The sequence below is a fragment of the Anabrus simplex genome, chromosome 2 (genome assembly GCF_040414725.1).
Source record: "Anabrus simplex isolate iqAnaSimp1 chromosome 2, ASM4041472v1, whole genome shotgun sequence".
In the NCBI taxonomy this organism is placed as follows: Eukaryota; Metazoa; Arthropoda; class Insecta; order Orthoptera; family Tettigoniidae; genus Anabrus; species Anabrus simplex.
In genome coordinates this window covers 653205531-653226078 of record NC_090266.1, presented here as the reverse complement: position 1 = coordinate 653226078, position 20548 = coordinate 653205531, and the positions used below count along the sequence as shown (strand labels likewise).

The 20548-nt window shown below is 37.0% G+C and overlaps 1 protein-coding gene across 1 annotated transcript in view; it reads left to right on the top strand.

Annotated features, from left to right (window-relative positions):
• Positions 1–2050: 2050 nt before the first annotated feature.
• Positions 2051–20548, top strand: part of Atg8a (Autophagy-related 8a) — a 60029-nt gene continuing 41531 nt past the window's right edge. The window contains exons 1-2 of the mRNA XM_067141138.2: positions 2051–2457; positions 16834–17031. Of these exons, the coding sequence (XP_066997239.1) occupies positions 2368–2457; positions 16834–17031 (288 nt within the window). The 5' untranslated portion in view covers positions 2051–2367. The remainder of the gene's footprint in view (positions 2458–16833; positions 17032–20548) is intronic.

Here is a 20548-nt window from a genome sequence, read left to right as displayed (position 1 = left end):
TGTAATCCCATCTACTCCACAACATTTTTTACTTTTTAAATTTTTTATTATACATTTGACTTCCGTGTTATCTGTTGGATATAAAAAGGTACTCAAGCTGGCGGTTACTATTCAGATCTATGATATCATGTGTGGTTATCTGAGATGCAAGATTATTGGCTATGTATGTAAAATACTTATTGAATTCGTTAGCAATTTCTTGTTTATCATTAATTACCATATTCCCTATTGACAGAGTTTTGCAAGTTTCTGAGCTGTGCTTTTTGTTATATATAATTTTATTCAAAATTTCCCACGTTTTCTTAGGATTTTTATCGTACATGTTTAATTTTTCTCAGCAGAAAGTCAGTGCCTAAATGAAGCAGAGAGATTGTGATTTTTGGTAGTCCATCGAACAGCAGATGTTGTATGACAAGAAACTCGACACCTTCTTTCAACAGAGAGACGCTTCATTCCATGCTGAGCGAATAAAAGTTACTCAAGATGACTGTCATGCAAGCGAAAGTAGAAGTCGAACTACCCTAGTTAATAACCTTTTGTGTTTTATAATTTCTGTTGTGACTACAAAATACAGGTTACAGCAGCATTTTTCTTTTCAAGAGGGTTTTAGGTACAGAGCTACATACTTTAACACTCAAAACAATAAAGGACATCGAAGCTTGCGGTTTGTTTGTGTTGCGCATTGTGAGTGACGATCATAAGACTAATATTAGCAGGATAAGAAGAATATCTTCTTCAAAACACATTAAACCGAAGATCTGTCATCCTGTTGATAGTGAAATGCCTTTTCTTGCTTTCCACAAATGGCACTTTCTGAAAAGTAAGAAATGCTTTACTGAAAAATCTATGTTTGATGGTTCCAAGGATTTAAATGTTGATTTTATCAAGAAACTGTATCAGATGCAATCAAATGAATCTGTGAAACCGGTTCATTTTTCTTACATGCAAAAACATCGGGCCGTCTATGATGTAATGTACGGCGCGCCAAATATATTTTCGCGACTGAAGTAATAACAGCCCTAGAATATTTAAAAGACCATTCGTATACAGATATGCACGATTTTTTAAATGCAGATACCACTGTCAAATACATGTTATCGATAAAAATTTCATTCGACATAAGTTTACGTGTCGGTACCAAATATAGCAACATTGCAGCCGGACAAGATGCTTGATTCTTTTGACAAGACCAAGGTGTTCTAGTGCTAATGGACTTGATTTATAAAAGAGATTAAAACAACAGGCTGCAGTACCCATCTGATTTATCACTGTGGATTTTGAAAGTAAATCATGATTTTGTACTGAAAGCACAACCACCGGGCGAGTTGGCCGTGCGCGTAGAGGCGCGCGGCTGTGAGCTTGCATCCGGGAGATAGTAGGTTCGAATCCCACTATCGGCAGCCCTGAAAATGGTTTTCCGTGGTTTCCCATTTTCACACCTGGCAAATGCTGGGGCTGTACCTTAATTAAGGCCACGGCCGCTTCCTTCCAACTCCTAAGCCTTTCCTATCCCATCGTCGCCATAAGACCTATCTCTGTCGGTGCGACGTAAAGCCCCTAGCAAAAAAAAAAAAAAGAAAAGCACAACCATTTGTGCATAAAAATCCTGTTGCCTCTATGAGTGACTATTTAGTGCCTGTGTTGCGTGATTTTTCCTCACTTCAGTTGTCCTGAGAACGCGAAACACTTAAACAGAGAAGTGTGTGAAATTATTTATTTTCTACAGTATTTACTACCTGCCGTTAATATCATTTTTTACGGTTTATTCACTGAATTTGTAAGGTGTGATTCAAATATGTTTATTGAGTGACTGACTATACATTTGAACAGAAATATACAAAACACTTAACGTATGCTGTAATGAACAATCGTGTTTCAATGCAGCGAAACAGCGCTCGGTGGTAAAAAATTGCAGCTAGGCCCAAATCCCTCATATTGCTGTATTGAGAAGGCGTATTAGCGCAGTCATAGTAGAGGGCGATGGTATAACAATCACATCACCGTCACATCACAAGGCTGTGCGTCATCATCGTATGCCGCAACATCTAAATATAGCGGAGGAATACTTTGCTATTATTTTGTTGAGAGAGATCAGTGTTCTCCCTGACATTGAATGCTCCATTATCTGAATACTGCATTTCTTGGTATATTGGTTGTAAATTTATTATAAAATACGTTGAGAATTGTGTTTGTGGCTTGCTTAATCCTCGGACTTTTTTTCCTCAACTTTTGAACGTCATAGTCAGCTGTTGTGATTGTGATTTGCCATTTTGTCTTTGTTTGGATTGAACTTCAAGGAAAGGCACTATTGCAGCGAGAAGTTCGTTTGTGCAGGTGTTGATTAAAGGTTTCCATTTACTTTAGAAAATGAAATTTCAATACAAAGAGGAGCATCCTTTCGAGAAGAGGAAAGCTGAAGGGGAGAAAATTAGGAGGAAATACCCTGATAGAGTTCCTGTAAGTATTTTACGTTTTATAAAATGTAATTGTTTTGCAATCAGTATTTTGTGATTTCCCTTATATGTGCTATTTTTTATCTGTTTCGTTTGCTGGAAACCTATTTCACACTCCTGTAGTTCGAATATCTGTAGCAACAATTATTTGTTTGGTTCATATTCTTGAAGACATAGTGTTTATTTTTATGCTTCTTAGTTCTCTTGCCATTGTAATACATTACTTTGTAATTAGTATTTGTAGACAAATGCATTAATCTTACATTATCTGTGCCTCATTTGAATGTAGTATTTTTGTTTTGGGACAAAAATAGTTGTCACTGCGCCAATGCTCTTATTTAACGGATTTCAGAGGAAAGGTCTGTCTTTTTATTTCCATCGCATTGAGACTGACTTTTTCTTTTTAGTTTTGAGTTAGAACGCATGCAGTTTCATGTTAAACCAGTGCATTGTTTATAAAGTTGACGTTCAGAATGACAGTTTAATGTGTACTAAGGAATCTTTTGTCTTTTCATATAAGTACACTTTGTACAGTGGTAGAATTTGGCTGTAGTTTATTTCTTAACCTTGAGAATAATTTATCTGTTCATATTGTTTTCGGAAATATTTTGATATTTAACGAAAACACTTGGGTACTAGTGCATGCTGTCCACTAATTTGTACTTAGGATACATTACAAATCATCATAGGGTGGATCATGGGAGACTACTGGCAAAAATGAGTGCAATTTGGACTAGACGAAAGAGTGACTGAATGGGTTGCTGTATTTCTAGAAAATAGATCTCAGAGAATTAGAGTAGGCGAAGCTTTATCTGACCCTGTAATAATTAAGAGGGGAATTCCTCAGGGCAGTATTATTGGACCCTTATGTTTTCTTATATATATATACATGATATGAGTAAAGAAGTGGAATCAGAGGTAAGGCTTTTTGCAGGTGTTATTCTGTATAGTGTAATAAATAAGTTACAAGATTGTGAGCAACTGCAACGTGACCTCGATAATGTTGTGAGATGGACAGCAGGCAATGGTATGTTGATAAACGGGGTTAAAAGTCAGGTTGTAATTTTCATAAATAGGAAAAGTCCTTTCAGTTTTAATAACTGCGTTGATGAGGTGAAAGTTCCTTTTGGGGATCATTGTAAGTATCTAGGTGTGAATGTAAGGAAATATCTTCATGGGGGTAATCACATAAATGGGATTGTAAATAAAGGGTACAGATCTCTGGACATGGTTATGAGGGTTTTTAGGGATTGTAGTAAGGATGTAAAGGAGAGGGCATGTAAGTTTCTGGTAAGACCCCAACTAGAGTATGGTTCCAGTGTATGGGACCCTTGTCAGGATTACCTAATTCAAGAACTGGAAAATATCCAAAGAAAAGCAGCTCGATTTTTTTCTGGGTGATTTCCGACAAAAGGGTAGCGTTACAAAAATGTTGCATTGTTTGGGCTAGGAAGAATTGGGAGAAAAAAGACTAGCTGCTTGACTAAGTGGTATGTAAATATGTCACCACCTTATCAATACAAAATTTATTCACATTCAGCTAGTAAATATGGTCAAGACCGGTTTCGGCCCCTAGGGGGTCATCTTCAGTTGACATGCATAAAAGATATATTTTACAAAAACATCACATATAATGATTAAAACTTAAAATAAGTCCAACTGATCATAAATGTTGGTATGTATGTCTTGGTACATTTGAGCTATTGTATGTGTCAATCCTAAGTTTCCCAGCATACACTGTCAAGGTAAGTAGTTAACTAATATACATCATCCATGAAATTACATGCTATTTTTCATGTTATCACTATCTAATTTGGGTTGTACAATGTGGAATGAGATATACATACATTTGTGTAAATTAATGGTAGTAAGTTCAGTAATATACATTAAAAATTGGTTCTTAAATTACATTAATTGATTATTGATCTGTCATATGAAAATGTAGAATTATTAGCTTGGACACTTGTGATTAAAATATTAGTATGCAATACCTTGTTGGCATATATCTTAAATGCTAAAGTATCAGTTTATAAAGCCTATTATTCTTATTTTATGTCTTGGAATAGGGTTGAACTTTTAGAAAATTATTTGTTTTGTTGAGCATAGGCATTGGATAATCTTGTTAAATTGGACACATAACTAAAACAGTGGTATATATACCTTGTTAAAAATACATTGTATTAACATTATTAATATGTGGTGCTATATATACATTGTTTGGGGTAAAATGGGGTTAACGAAGATCTCAACAGGCAGCTACACAGAGCGCACGGTTCCAACACATAACATACTTTGTTTTCACAACATATATGCTTCTACGATAAAATCAACGTGCACCCTACCAGGACGCATAACATTCAACGCGTTCTTACAAATGTCACCAACTCAACATATTACGGCACACGAAAAGAAGAACATGCTCCATCAATAATATTCAAGACTCTTAATAGCTCTAACAACAGTAGCTGCCCAAAATATCGCCAGACATTACAACCAAATGTTACCTGAATTGCAAGCAGATTATACAAATACTTATCTAACCGCAATTTTGTATATAGTTATACATTTTTACGGACCCATTATATCGGAACATCGTAACTAATCAAATACTGTTGTGAAAACTTCGTTAACCCCATTTTACCCCAAACAATGTATATATAGCACCACATATTAATAATGTTAATACAATGTATTTTTAACAAGGTATATATACCACTGTTTTAGTTATGTGTCCAATTTAACAAGATTATCCAATGCCTATGCTCAACAAAACAAATAATTTTCTAAAAGTTCAACCCTATTCCAAGACATAAAATAAGAATAATAGGCTTTATAAACTGATACTTTAGCATTTAAGATATATGCCAACAAGGTATTGCATACTAATATTTTAATCACAAGTGTCCAAACTAATAATTCTACATTTTCATATGACAGATCAATAATCAATTAATGTAATTTAAGAACCAATTTTTAATGTATATTACTGAACTTACTACCATTAATTTACACAAATGTATGTATATCTCATTCCACATTGTACAACCCAAATTAGATAGTGATAACATGAAAAATAGCATGTAATTTCATGGATGATGTATATTAACTACTTACCTTGACAGTGTATGCTGGGAAACTTAGGATTGACACATACAATAGCTCAAATGTACCAAGACATACATACCAACATTTATGATCAGTTGGACTTATTTTAAGTTTTAATCATTATATGTGATGTTTTTGTAAAATATATCTTTTATGCATGTCAACAGAAGATGACCCCCTAGGGGCCGAAACCGGTCTTGACCATATTTACTAGCTGAATGTGAATAAATTTTGTATTGATAAGGTGGTGACTTATATTTATATTGTTTTTGTAAAGTAATATCTATCAACACGGAAATGAAACTTATAAACAACAGTAAGTGGTATGTTACATGTAACTAATCTCATGTTTAGGTCCGTATTGAAATTTGCTACCAATAAGTTGCATTGTTGTATTTTACGGTTTACAACTAATAAATTACAGAAGCATGCCTCAAAGCAATACATGATGCAGAATATTTCTAACGCATTTAAGACTTTAAGCTTTAGACACTATTGAGTTTTGCAACTTTTATTATAATTTGGATCTACCTTATTCAATACATAAAAACTGTTGTTTAGATTAAATTACAACATATATTTCAATCAGAACTAGTTTCGACGCCCATTTGCGTCATCAGCTAATATAGGTTCTTGGAAAAATTGGCAATCACATGAATTCATCTACGTCAAATTGAACACAATTTAAAACCATATTAACAAGCTAAAACAGTGTTACGATTATACTGTCTCAAAGTCCATATTTTCTACAGGTTTGCTCCGGTTTGCATATGTTTTTATTTAAGATTTATGACTCGCAAGTCTCGGACTTGCAGTAATATGAGACAGATTCCACAGAATTGAAATAGCTTTTCTTCTATAATATAATATGGGGATGATTGAACTATTTCCTTGTTTCCTTCTGTGATTATATTAAGCCAGAACTTACATTTCCTTTGAAGTGATTCTATTTTATTCCAAGCTTTAGAAACGGTAGAATGGAGTTTGAAATTTTAAATTCAACTTGTCTGTCAGAAAATAAATATATCATTAAGGTATGATAGATTGGCTTCCTGTTTCGTATCATGGAAGCAATAGGACAGCTCACTTTTCTTATCAGTAAAGAAAGTAAAAGCAAAATCACAAACTGGATACTGGGATGATAATGTTACGGGTTTCACGTCCCTTTTAACTAACGCTGCTTGGACCAAGGGCCAGCACGCTAATCATTTAGCCATGGGGCTAGACGACGATGATAATAATAATAATAATAATAATAATAATAATAATAATAATAATAATAATAATAATAATAATAGTCAAAATGTATAGTCATGACATAAAATAGCCAACAAATTTGGCTATTTTTAAAAATAAAATGTCCCACTAAGTACTTTTACGGTTTTCGGAGACGCTGAGATAATGGAATTTTGTTCTGCAGGAGTTCTTTTATATGAGACTGATGTATTTGAGTACCTTCAAATACCACCGGTCCGAGGCAGGATCGAACCTGCCAAGTTGAGGTCAGAAGGCCAGTGCCTCAGCCTGGTGTCCTTCCTTTTGCTTGGATGCTGTCTTCTTTCTTTAAAAAGCAGTAGGGGATGGGGGGCATTTTAAACATATTTTCAGCTTTCAAGTTGGTGTATCTCAAGCTTACAACATTAGGGAAACTCAGGAAATGTACAGGAGCACTAATGAGTCAAACAGCATTACCAGATTTTTACATATATATATTGGCTTAAATCACATGAAGAGAGGTTGTAAGGCAAGAATGGAATAGGGAAGAAGGCTAAGACTTAAAATGAAAATAAGTGGTAGTTTCCTTAATAAAGGTACAGCCACATCATTAGCCTGAAATGAAAATGAGGGAACTACACAAAAAAAAACTTCAGACCTGTCTACTGTGGGGTTCGAATCCACTGTCTCCTGAAAGCAAGCTCACAGCAATGTGATCGAACTGCATAGCCAGTTCACTCAGTTTATGACGCGTAATAGGCCTACCACATGGGATTGCTCTCTCCCAAATTACACAGTTTCGACTTCTACCATAGGGCGACCCACTTACCTGTGTATGGATCTTCAGTTCTTCAATTATACATGTATGTAATAACATTATGTACTTTAATAAAAGATACTTCCCTAGTTGGTTGTCTGATTGTTGCACGTATAGCAAATATATTTGGTAAGAAATACTTTTATTTTATATTTATTTACATCATAAAGAAGTCATGTTGTCATAGCAATAACAATATGCAACAAAATACATGAATCCAAAGAGATAAACATAATTTACATCAGGTGACAGGCAGCTGACCCGAATTTCCTCCACGGGATCTTAAATGGGCATTACCGCTCGGAACATCTTGTCTCACTCTTTCTCCGTGTTCCTTCCTGCTCCACCAGAACCAAAGACCTTCTCCACATTCCCCACACTCAGCACTCAATACCTCAACGATCTTTCCTAATCTGCCTCCCAACACTCTTTAACAATATTAATAGGAAACAAGAGCTTGATGTAGCATCAAATAAAAGCATATTCGAGAGGGGTGTAAATAGTCTCTTAAAGATAAGTTGATGTGAAGGGATTATACAGTCATCTTGACCCACGACGACTTGGCTATGATCATGGACATTCACATGGTTTTCAATTTGGACAGTTATTAGTAGGCTGTGTACCTGATCTTGTTATATTCTGTTACGTTTGTTATATTTTATTGTGAAAGTTTACATTTGTTAATTAGTCTGTTGACAGTGCAAGTGAAATTTGCTCAGTGTAGCTGTCTCTTGTGCTTCGTGAATAAATAAATATATATATTAGTTTATTTACATATTAGGGGATATGTAGTTATAACAGTGTGAAATAAGGAATGTAAATATAATTTAAAACATCAAGAGCCATTCCATGGTCACTGAATTACAAAGCAGGGGTATGAATAAACAAATATAACAAATATAAATACTAGTATTTAAAAAGCAAAGTCCTCTTCATAAAAACCATGAAGGCCATTAGAAGGGTGGAAGGTAAAGGCTTCCACTATCCATAACGTTGGCACTTGGTGGGGTAGAGTGGTTAGCTCTATGCACAACCACCTTTGCCCCATGAGTTAACCTGGTACTGATTTATCATACGCAAAACATTCCTTCCAAATTACGTTAAACCCCTGTCACTAATGTTAAGCCTACTAGGTTGGTGAACACACAAATAAGAATGCCAATGAAAGTATTTTCCTTCTGGACCTTCATGCCGGACAGATCATTTTTGTAAACAAATTTTTTGACTATAATATGATTTATCTATGGAGCGATACCGCTACGCAGTGTGCGTCTCATAGCTATAGAGATGCAATTAGTAATATACTATGTATCTGTACAGCCTACATGTAAGACTTTTTACAATTACCTCCCAAGTGACATTTCAGCTGAGTGACAACGCTATAAAAAGACTATGGACTTCGAGATTGGTGTTTCAAGTAGAACCGTCACCAGGAATTTATAACCAGTAAGTTAAATTCACGTAAGATGCAAATATATATGGTGTAAATAAATGCAAGACAAAGTAAGTTTAAATCCAAGTTTTGTGATAACTGCGCTATGATTTAAGAGAAATGCTTAAGTAGTTTAACAAGCGTACAATGTTTACATGGTGCATTGCCGTCACAGTGCTGTCCCCCTCTTTCCCTCTCCCGCTTCTCCTTACATCGCGCCACAGCAGTTCAAAATAACTTCACTCTGATTGGACATTGACGACCCCAATCTGCACATCTATACCGCCGTGTAACTCGTAGATACATTCAGGATAGGATGTAATACTAGAGCGTTTTACATATTTCAGTGTGCTCTTTCGGATGGTGTATAAATTGGTTTCAGTATTTCTTAACATTGATTGATGGTCCCTTGTTAGTACACCTAGACTGCAGTACCAGCATAAATTAGCAATGTTTAGAAAAAAGGTAGCATTTCCCCCACAATTTTCAAATGTAACTTCGTTATATCTGAAAGGACAGGGCAATCAGAAATGTATTATTTCCCAGCAAAGTTATAAAATCCTTAATCTCATGGAATAGCTCTTACAATGGTATAGCTAACTCCTCAGCTTCTCCTCTGATTCACTGCTTCCATGATGAATGCCTAGTTCCTACACTTCAGGAACACCTCTCACCTCTTTATTGTAGAACTCGATCTTCTTCTCAGTGTGTTTCACTTCATTTCTCCACATCTCTACTGTCACCTGTAGGATATATTGAAGTATCACAACCTGACAAGTATATGATAAACTCCACTTGCCTATATCCATTAAATAACATTTCCACTTGGCCTACCTGATCAAGAGATTCTTTTCACACAGCTCTAACTCTGTCCAATCCATGGCCAGGTCCTGAAGCCTCTGTTTTGTTATAATACTGTTTTGCAACAGACCATGCTAATTTGATGGCATTGAGAAATGAGTGGTATGGAGGAAGTCGTAGGACAGTATAGCCTTCATCGTGCAGCATCTAATCAACAATGTACCTGGTTTAAAAAAAAAAACAAATATTGTAATGCATACATGAAAGTAAACAACATTATCTAAATTTTAGATGCTTCTGCACCTCTTTAAGTGACGTAGATTCATATGACGCAACCTTTGCAGCTCATCAGCACCTGTAAGAATTTTAAGTTTTAGAATGAAGTTATTTCTTCTAAAAAAGTATTCCCGAAATATACGAGATCACCCTCTTCAGGGATAGGCCTATTAATTGACAAAAATTGTGATTTCTGTTGAATGATAGAAAAAGATGTCTGATTTTAAGTGAAACCAACTACAATGTAGCAAGGTCACCTGATGATGAAGTCAATGAATTACTACTTACACTACTTTATCCTAACATCTGTCATGAATGTATTTCCATTAGTAGACCTATATCTAGATTAGAAGTCCACGATCACTTATATTAATGATGTAAGTATAAACACTAATTTTAATACCTTAGAACAAATGTAATTGCTGCGAACAGTGAACCTACTGTATATCAGGCACTAAGAAATAAGAAGCTTGAAAGAACGTAATAAATAGGCCTATAATACAAGTAATTTAGATACAAATATCCAGTAATATCATACGAAAATACACTGGAGAAGTTTTGATTGAAGTACCTTTCTAAAGTTAATAGTCGGCCTAAAGTGAATACCTGCAGGTCTTTTTAATAACCAAGAGATCCCTTAACAGTGGAGAAGTTAAAATCAAGAACCACATATAGAACCCAGTGAGCGGTAAGTTATGCCACTTCCGATATAGTGCCAGTCGATTTCAAACAATCAGTCACCACTGATCTGCACTTAGGACAGTCATCCAGGTAACAGATGTAGTTTACCTCGTCTTTCTTTCAATAATTGCAAAGAATTTGGAAATTCATTGAACATCTCCCTTGGTAAATTCCAATCTCTAACTCCCTTCTTAAAAAACAAATATTTGCCTCAATTTTCATCCTTAACTTTATCATTGTACTGTGATCTTACCTACTTTTAAAACACCACTGAAACTTGCTCGTCTACCAATGTCATTCCACACCACCTCTCCACCGACACTTCGGAACATACCACTTATTCCCGCAACTCGTCTTTCTCCTGAGTCTTCCCAACCCAAACTCGACATTTTTGTAACGCTACTCTTTTGTCAGAAATCACCCAGAACAAATCGTGCTTCTTTCTTTCAAACTTTTCCAGTTCTTGAATCAAGCAATCCAAGTGAGGGTCCCATACACTGGAACTATACTCAAGTTTGGGGTCTTACCAGAGACTTATGTGCCCTCCCCTTTACATCTGTACTACAACCCCTAAATACCCTCATAACTATGTAAAGAGAGATCAGCTCACTATAATGAAATGAAGTAAAATAAAGTAAGAACATACCAGGTCCAAAGCCGTCTTTCGTTCCAGCATGAACAATAACCAGTCTTCCTCGTTCAGACACAGGTCGATGAATTACTCCTTGAACATCACGTCCAGATTTGTGTGGTTAATTCCAGGAGTATGTGGGTGACCCTGAAAAAGAAATGCACATTTGAAACCAAAGATACCTGATGAAGATCAATTATTCTATGATTTTTATATAAAATATAATATGTAACATACATATTCACCCTTCATAAAAATCCAAGTCTCATCCAAGAAAACAACAGGTTTTGTTTTCTCACTGTCCTTATTCTGCATGTATTCTCTTGGAAAACAGGATCTCTCAAAACAAATGTCTTCATTTTCTCTAACATACGCATAGGGATCCCCTTTACTCCACACAATTCCCATGGCCTTCAAAATTCTTCTTAATGATGTTTCTGAGTCCTTTTACAAATAAGTGTCATAATTTGCTTTCAAGTGGTCGAAAACCTTTCTTACAGTTACAACTTCTCCTGTGGGGAGAAAAAAGTGTGTTACAAGGGACTCGTATGAGCTGTATGTCGATACATGCAAAAAACATTTCTGGGAGGTTATCTCACAATGCGTGCCAAATTCTATAAATAATATTGTAATAGATTCCTTGTGAAGTTACTTTACCTTATGTAATTTATCATAAATAAACCTTGCTATCACTTCCTTAGAAAAACTGTCTATGCCGATCACTGGATGTTCACGCTTCCGGCGTTTACCTGGGGTAGAAAGTTCAATTCCCTTCTTGTAGTTTCCTATTACTTTTCGGACTGAACTGGAATCACGCTGTAAGAATACACACAAGGAAATATAGTACACACACATATGCCGTAATTGGTGATTGTTTTAAGAGGAAGTACAACTGGGCAATCGTCCTCCATATGCCGTAAGTCAATATGAATACACAAAGGTTAAGTCTACAGACCGTATCAAAGACATGGTATACATGGTTAGGTTAGGTTCAGAATGAAATACTCCTCAATTTCAACTGACTGTCATTATGTCAAAAACTTATCATAGAAACAAGATCAAAATAAACACCCTAGTTAATTTTGAAACTCTTATCATTAGGTCTGTATCACTACGACTGATACCTTCTTCATCGTCTTCGTGTTTCAATTGCTCTTGGCAATGTATAAGCATTTCTTGACCTGATTTTTGAAAGGACGTAACATTGCTTTCCTTTTCGGAGGTGTTCTTGCAGATTTTTCGTGCTTCTTAGACATTCCAATTGAATTCTGTACGTAGGTATGGGACGAAATAGGACCGCAATGAATAAAATGTGTTCATCATTTCACACAAACAATGTTATTAAATGCATTATTCGAACATGCCGCAATTCTACTTACCTGGTATTAGCCAGATATATTACAATCCCACAGAAAAAAGAAAATATGCTTTAAATATACTCTCAAATGTATCACTAGTGACTTTAACAATACTGCAGTGGCAATACGTAATTCGGGCAACAATTATGACTGAACGTTGCCAGCGTGGCAGCTGAACGGTAACCGTAAGAGGTCATATCCGCAAGTAGGGTCCCTAAACTGTATGGTTATTGACACTGCAAAAAGAAACCAACAGCAAGAAAAATAACTATTAATCACGACCTTAACATTACAGGGGAGAAAGAGTAAGGTTGCACCCTTAGTGTATAGGCTTACTTGCCCAAGAGTATAATACAGAAATAGTATGCATGTCTCCAGCAAGCAAGCAGACAGACTGCATGCATTACTAACATTTCGAATGTATTGTCATGGGGCTTCATTGCATTAATTAATGACAAATACACAGCAAAAGTGATGTTAGCAACTTTGTACACACTTCAGTCATGATTCTACTTGGAATCAAAGTAGTTGGTCAGGCCATGCAAGGCCAGTCAACTGATGTTAACACTGCCCTGCGATTGTTTCATTGCTGCCGTTCTGTATAGTTTTTTAGGATGGCTTTTGCATCCTGAAACAGGATCCGGCATTATTTTTCCTGAATCATCACATTTCTTTAAAAATCTGATATTATTCTTTAGAACCCTGATATCATTCTTTAAAAATCCTATATTTCTTCTGTTATGCACATATGCCAATGCGTATGTTATTTTTTAGAAGTGTTGCCTCGTAAGTTTTTTTGAATTTTTGCCATCTGGCAACCCTGGATAATCACATTAAACAGTATAGAGTTAACAACACTGTACAACACAGCAGGCTTTGCTGATTAGCGCCATTCTGTTGCAGAGCTTCCTGTGCTTCAGTCTAGATCGTACTTGGCTTGCTAATGAGAATAGGTAGTATTATGTACGTGAATGACATGCTGTGTTAATCTTTATGTTGAACTTAAATCAGTATGTTATGTTGTGACTGCATGAACAGTACAGATATATTCTGCCATATGTGTGGAAATTTCGTGCCAATAAACCAGCAGCGCAATATAACAGATTCGTCAGAAAGGCCTACGTAGCGTAATTTGGCATCAAACTGCTGTGGGCACCTTGGAAAGTTTGTAGGACCTGTGTAGAGAAGTTACAGCAGTGGGTGAATGGTGAACAAACAGCGCTGCTGTTCGGAATACCAATGGTGTGGCGACAACATGCAGACCACAGTTCTCGCTGCGATTTCTGTTTGGGGAATGTTTAGGGTTTAACACCAGGAACAAAAGGAAAATTGAGTATCCAAGCAATATTTCATCCACAATTCTCTTTCCTCATGGCCCTGACGTACCAGTACTGCAGCATTCGGAACAACTAAATGATGGTTCTTCTGAAGATAAGTCAGAAATGGCTGGTATTACATTTGACTGCTAGTTCTCACCAGAAGTTACTGGGAAAAACCCAAACTTTTCAAGCAAAGTGTTTTAAATGACTTAGTTTGAGATCTTGGTCTTGCGAAGGAATCGGCTGAAGTAGTTGGGTCTAGAGTCTGTGAATGGAACATGTTGACAGCGTGAGCGACATACTACTGGTACGGACAATGTGAAGATTAATTTCTACCCTTTTTTCTGACAAGGGAACATTGGTTTACTGCCACAATGTTCTGGGTGTTATGCTGGAACTAGGTGTACCACATTATGACCCCACTCACTGGCACTTTTTATTGATGTCCCCAAGCATAGTTTGAAGGGTGATATTTTTCACAATGAAAATGAACTTGCATCAGTTCCCGTTGCTTATTCGGTTATTATACAAGAAACATAACGAAAATCTTGATAATGATTTGTCAAGTATCAGGAACACAAATGTGTGGTGACTTTAAATTGATAGGTATTCTGACAGATCTGCAAGCAGGTTCCACAAAACATCCCAGTTTTCTGTTTGAGTGGCACAGTCGAGCAAGGTCACAACACTGGATTCAAAAGGAATCATTGCCATGTAGACAGGGGATTGTTTGCTTAATGAACATAAAACAAAACCGTCTTGTTGACAAGTCCAACATACTGTTACCTCTGCTTCATATCAAACTAGGACTTACGAAGCAATTCATTAATGCTATAAACAATGAAGGTGAATGCTTCCAGTATCTATGTGATCGAATCCCAGGCATCGGTAATGCCAAATTCACAGGGTATCTTCATAGGTCCAAGTATCAGAAAACTTCTTTCCGAAACTGATTCTGAAAAACCCTGTATGCACAGCAGAACAATCGGCATGGAAAGCATTCCGGGATGTAGTTGGTTACTTTTTTGGAGACGCCAAGGATTCAGACTGCAAGCAAATGAACAGAATGCTTGTTTCTTTCCAAGATTTAGACTATAATATGAGCTTAAAGGCGCACAGGTTACATTCCCATCTGGACTATTTTTCTGAGAAACTAGGAATGCTGAGTTAATAGCAAGGAAAAAGATTCCATCAGGATTTAAAGGAAATTGAACACACACATCAAAGGAAATGAAACCAAAACATGCTGGCAGAGTACTGGTTGTTACTGAAGAGACAATCTAAAATAAGTTTCTTCAAGATATACAATTGAAACTATGGACTTGTAATTCTACACCATGTTACCACCTTTATGAATGATAAATTTCAGACCATTTGGCTGTATATATACAATTGTTATGCCTTTGCTGGTGAGATGTATTTTTTACAGTGCAATATGCCTTCTGGTATAGGCTAGAATAAATTTGTAACTTTCATTGTCTTGTCTGTCTCATCCTTGGCTTCGACGATATGTAAGTGACTGAGGTATGGATCGATGCTAGTAATACCATTCCTTATGCAGCCAGTACCTGTTATGAATGCTGTGGAAATAGTACTCATAGGGTTTATGGTGCACGCATTTAAGTGGCTTGGCAGACTGTTATGTAATAGCAGCTTCTGGCCCGATGAGGAAAGCAACGGGAAACTACCTCACTCCTCATTTCCCTAGCATGCCTCTATGACAGCTGTTGGCGGAGCTGTGGAGGATCAAACCAACCAGCCTTTGGGCTGAATACCCAACATACACATACAATTGTTATGCTCATAAATATAAATATGTAATACAAGTCTGTTCAGATGAATAAAAATAACACCGGGCGAGTCGGCCGCGTGGTTACGGGTGTGCAGCTGTGAGCTTGCATCCGGGAGATAGTGGGTTTGAACCCCACTGTCGGCAGCTCTGAAGATGGTTTTCTGTCGTTTCCCATCTTCACACCAGGCAAATGCTGGGGCTGTACCCTACTTAAGGCCACGGTTGCTTCCTTCCCACTCCTAACCCTTTCCTGTCCCATGGTTGCCGTAAGACCTCTCTGTGTTGGTGCGACGCAAAGTGAATTCTATTTAAGAAAACACAACAGCAAGAAAAATCTTATTTCTTACCTGTGGTAATAGTGTGTATTAACCCTGTATGTGCAAGAGAGTCTTATATATTCATTTCGAATTTGCAAAGAAACCTGATGTGATACAGGAAAACTGACTTAATTTCTGATCAGAAAGTTTACATTTGCAGGCTAGTGTAAACTAATTCCAACCAACTACCTATGTGTAGTTTAAATAAACAATATTAATGGAGAAAACAACCAGAGTAGTTTTATAAAACAATTCTAATTGCATTATTTGGGGAAAGATGTGAACTTCAAATGTAACTCTTGAGATTTCAGTACAAGTTTGTGCAAATATTCCTTCGAATGTGAAGCAGTCTCATCTTTGGCTTGGACTCTGTCACTGCCATTCTTACACATTTATACTGTATTCAGTGTTAAACAGGGCAGAATTTGAATGGACTTTTATTTTCTGTAGAATATTTTTTTTGGGACTTTGTGATCCAAATAATTAGTTAACAATTATGTAAATATGGCCTGGATCTAATATCCCATGTCAACTTCCTGCTTCCAGTTTTTATCCTCAGTATAATTTGTGTAATTCAAATGTTTTACTGTATAATTCGAATTAGCATTTTCATTAGTTTTTTTTTTTAATTTCCAGGTGATTGTTGAAAAGGCACCTAAAGCAAGAATTAGTGACTTAGACAAAAAGAAGTATCTTGTACCATCAGATCTCACAGTTGGCCAGTTTTATTTCCTCATAAGGAAGAGGATTCATTTGCGACCAGAGGATGCCCTGTTTTTCTTTGTGAACAATGTAATTCCTCCAACGAGTGCTACTATGGGATCATTGTACCAGGTAAAGTGATTTTGTATTAGATTGATTACTTCTTCTGACCCATTTACTATTTATTGTATAGTTCCATCAAGTTGTGTTATGTTTCTAAAATAAAGAGGAGTTTTATTCTAATCTAAAAGGTAACCCAGTTTCAACCAAAGACAGTGTTGTTTTATCAGAGTGTTAATATATAATATAATGGATTTAAAGAAAACCTGTTATTTCTGCTGTTTTGTGTGACCACTACATTTCTGAGATTGCTATTTCCTGTCACTCTGGTCTCATTCGTGCACATACTCTTTGGCATAATTAGTTTTATGTACAGCCTTCCTATGGGTGGGGCGTAGAATACATCCACAGTGTCTGTTGGCCTTTCGTGTGAGGTGATTAAAAGAGGCAACCTTGGCAAGGAACTATCTTTGGCATTGGAATCATGAATTGGACCCCCTTGAGTAGTAGGGTTTGAATTCATCCTCAGGTAATCCTTGTGTGTCATATAAGATGACTAAAAGGGGTATGTTGCCATTGATCTGCTCTTGAGGGTTTGTTGTGGACATACCGTATTTACTCCTGTATTTGACCCCCCCCCCCCCCCCCCCCGGCTATTTGGGACAAAGAAAATGAAAAAAAGAAATCTTGCATACAAGACCCCCCAGCGTAATTTGTCAGAGAACAACTTTTTCGCTTGGAAGCGGGTACAAGCCTTACTGCGGTACATGTACAAGTCATGCGGTACATCTGTGTTTCGTAGTTAAGAAATGTCGCCTCCATAGTGTAGGCCTACTGCAGCTCTATTATGCGTCAATAAATAAAATATGGAGGCAACTGACGTGCGAAATTAAACGTTATAATAAAATGCATTACCGCCACACCTGTAGATATCCATAAATGTGTACAAGCTTTCCTGTTATTTATTTTTATTCTTTCCGTCGTGGAACTTCGAAACTAGCCAGGCACATAGTATCATACATAACCTAAACAGTGTGTTCCCTCTTATCTCAATTACAGTTGTTCAGGGAAATCTTGATGTGATAATGTAGAGAACAAGCATGAAATATACTTAGAAATAAAGGTCTGGCTTTCAATAGCCGCAGTTTCTTCAAATAATGCTTCCAGTCACAATGCATTACATTCCGAAGTACAACTCGGTAATTTATGCTAGTTATCAGCTGGTGGGTTGGCACGCATTTTACAGCACGGCTTTATTCAGAAGGGGTGGCTTCTTCACATACACCAACTGGGAATAATAGAGACCATCTCCAGAAACCATTCCTGAATAGATTCTCACTGTTTGGACTCTATAGTCGGGAACAAAACTATTTTTAAAGTTGCAAAAGGACTGGACCTCCATCTTCAATACTCGCGAGTCGTGATTGCTATGAAGATGTCATTTGGAATGACGAAACACCGGTAGCTAGGAAGTTAGCGGCACAAGACGACGATAATTCAAATGAAAGCAATGATCAGGTTTACTGTGTGGTAGGCCTATTACTTAACTGACAGACACAAATGACTGCCATTACGTTCTTTTGTATTAATATTGCATAATACGATACCCTTATCCCTTTTCTCTGCGGGGTCGAGTATGAAGCGAGACAAATTTTTGTAGTGAGTTTTATGACCACATGCCTTTCCTGACTTCAACCTCATCAGAGGAGTTACGAGATGAAACAAATGAAATGATATGCAGTAAGGGAGACTGAAACTGACTATATATACTTTATATGTTGTCCTAAAAGTCATGTGTTCATCATATATTCTTTTTAAAGTTAGAAATACTGTCTTCCAACAAAAATAGCCAGTAAAACTCAGAATATATTCGTAAGGTTGTTAAAGAATAGTGTCGAATGTTAACATGTACAATTTATAGCTCTTTATAGCTTAGAAGTCCTGTGTTTACTGCACAAAATTTAGGGTTATTGCTAATTGGACCCCCCTATTCTTCTTGGCTGTAAATGTGGAAAAAATTGGCTCTAATACGCGAGTAATACAGTATTCAAAATTTAATGTTGTGCTCTTTGGGGAAGGGTTTCAGCATGTGATTAATCCCTAAAGCCAAGACTGAATCCATATTCCTGTCGGTTGGGATTGTGTACCCTGCAGTAGTATCTGCCCAAGAACACATCACCACCCAGCCTGAGGAGGAACCCTTCTTTACGCACTATGGCTTACATGCCCAAATGGCATCGTTTAACATAAGAGCTTGACGAGGTATTGTCATGGCTGCGTGTCGGCTACAGTGTCTGCCCGTGATTGGAGTTGGTGGCGTTTTAAGGAGGATACATTTGGCATGGCTTCTAAATGTACAACGCGGTCCAGAGTGGTCTGCCACCCTAGTATTTCAGTTTGGCTTCCTTAAGAGGTGGTGCCCCTTGGGAATAATAGCAGCATGAGAAAATGAGTACAGACTTCCCCATGTTCCTGCTTACTACCAGGATCAATGAGGGGAGGGGGACTTCAAGGTGGTAAAATCAATTATCCTCAGTTAGTACATAGGAGGCGCATATGGCAAACTTAATGAGATTAAGAAATTGCAGAACAGTACCTTGCTCTTGAAGACCTATACAGCTGCTCAGGAAGTAAAATTACTGAAGTGTGATGACCATTTTGGCAAGATTTCCTTTGTCGCCAAATAACTCCCGAAATAACACATTAACAAAGTTTAATTATTAATCCCAACACAAGAAAGAAATAGGTTACTTACCGTGCTACAGTATGATAATCATCTGAAGTGTGGCAAACTGAGCTCAATAGCTGCAGTCGCGTAAGTGTGGCCAGTATCCAGTATTTGGGAGATAGTGGGTTCGAACCTCACTGTCGGCAGCCCTGAAGATGGTTTTCCGTGGTTTCCCATTTTCACACCAGGCAAATGCTGGGGCTGTACCTTATTAAGGCCACGGCCGATTCCTTCCCACTCCTAACCCTTTCCTGTCCTATCTGTGTTGGTGCGACGTAATACAACTTGTAAAAAAAAAAAGTTTGGCAAGACTCGCTAGAAATAGCCCCCTCTCAAAAAAAAAAAAAAAAAAAAAAAACACCACATTCCAGGAATCATTAATGAACAAGGGGAGTGTGAATGCGAGGATCTTCAAAAGGCAGAAGTATTCAGTCAGCAGTATGTAAAGATTGTTGGTTACAAGGATAATGTCCCAAAAGAGGAGGTAACTAATATTAAAGAAGTATTAAAATTTACCTATGACAACGACATTTACAGTAACATACCTGCTAACCCTTCCGATTTACCCGGAAACTTTCCGGTTTTTAACTCTTCTTCCGATTTTTGACTAATATAACGTCTAGTACGGCCAATACTCTTCCCCTAGGATAAAGGACAAATTCTTACGTGCTTGTGTAATTTACGAATCTTCATTTTCAAGCGTATTTATTTGATACTGTATTTCGTGAGTGTTTCGTCCTCCATCTTCTTGAATCTCGTTTCCCGTTCACTACAGCAGCGTGTGCGCTTGATACAGCTGGGGATTCGGAGCGGCGATCGTCCTTCAAGCAAGAGGCTCGCGTGCGGTAACGACTCCGTTAA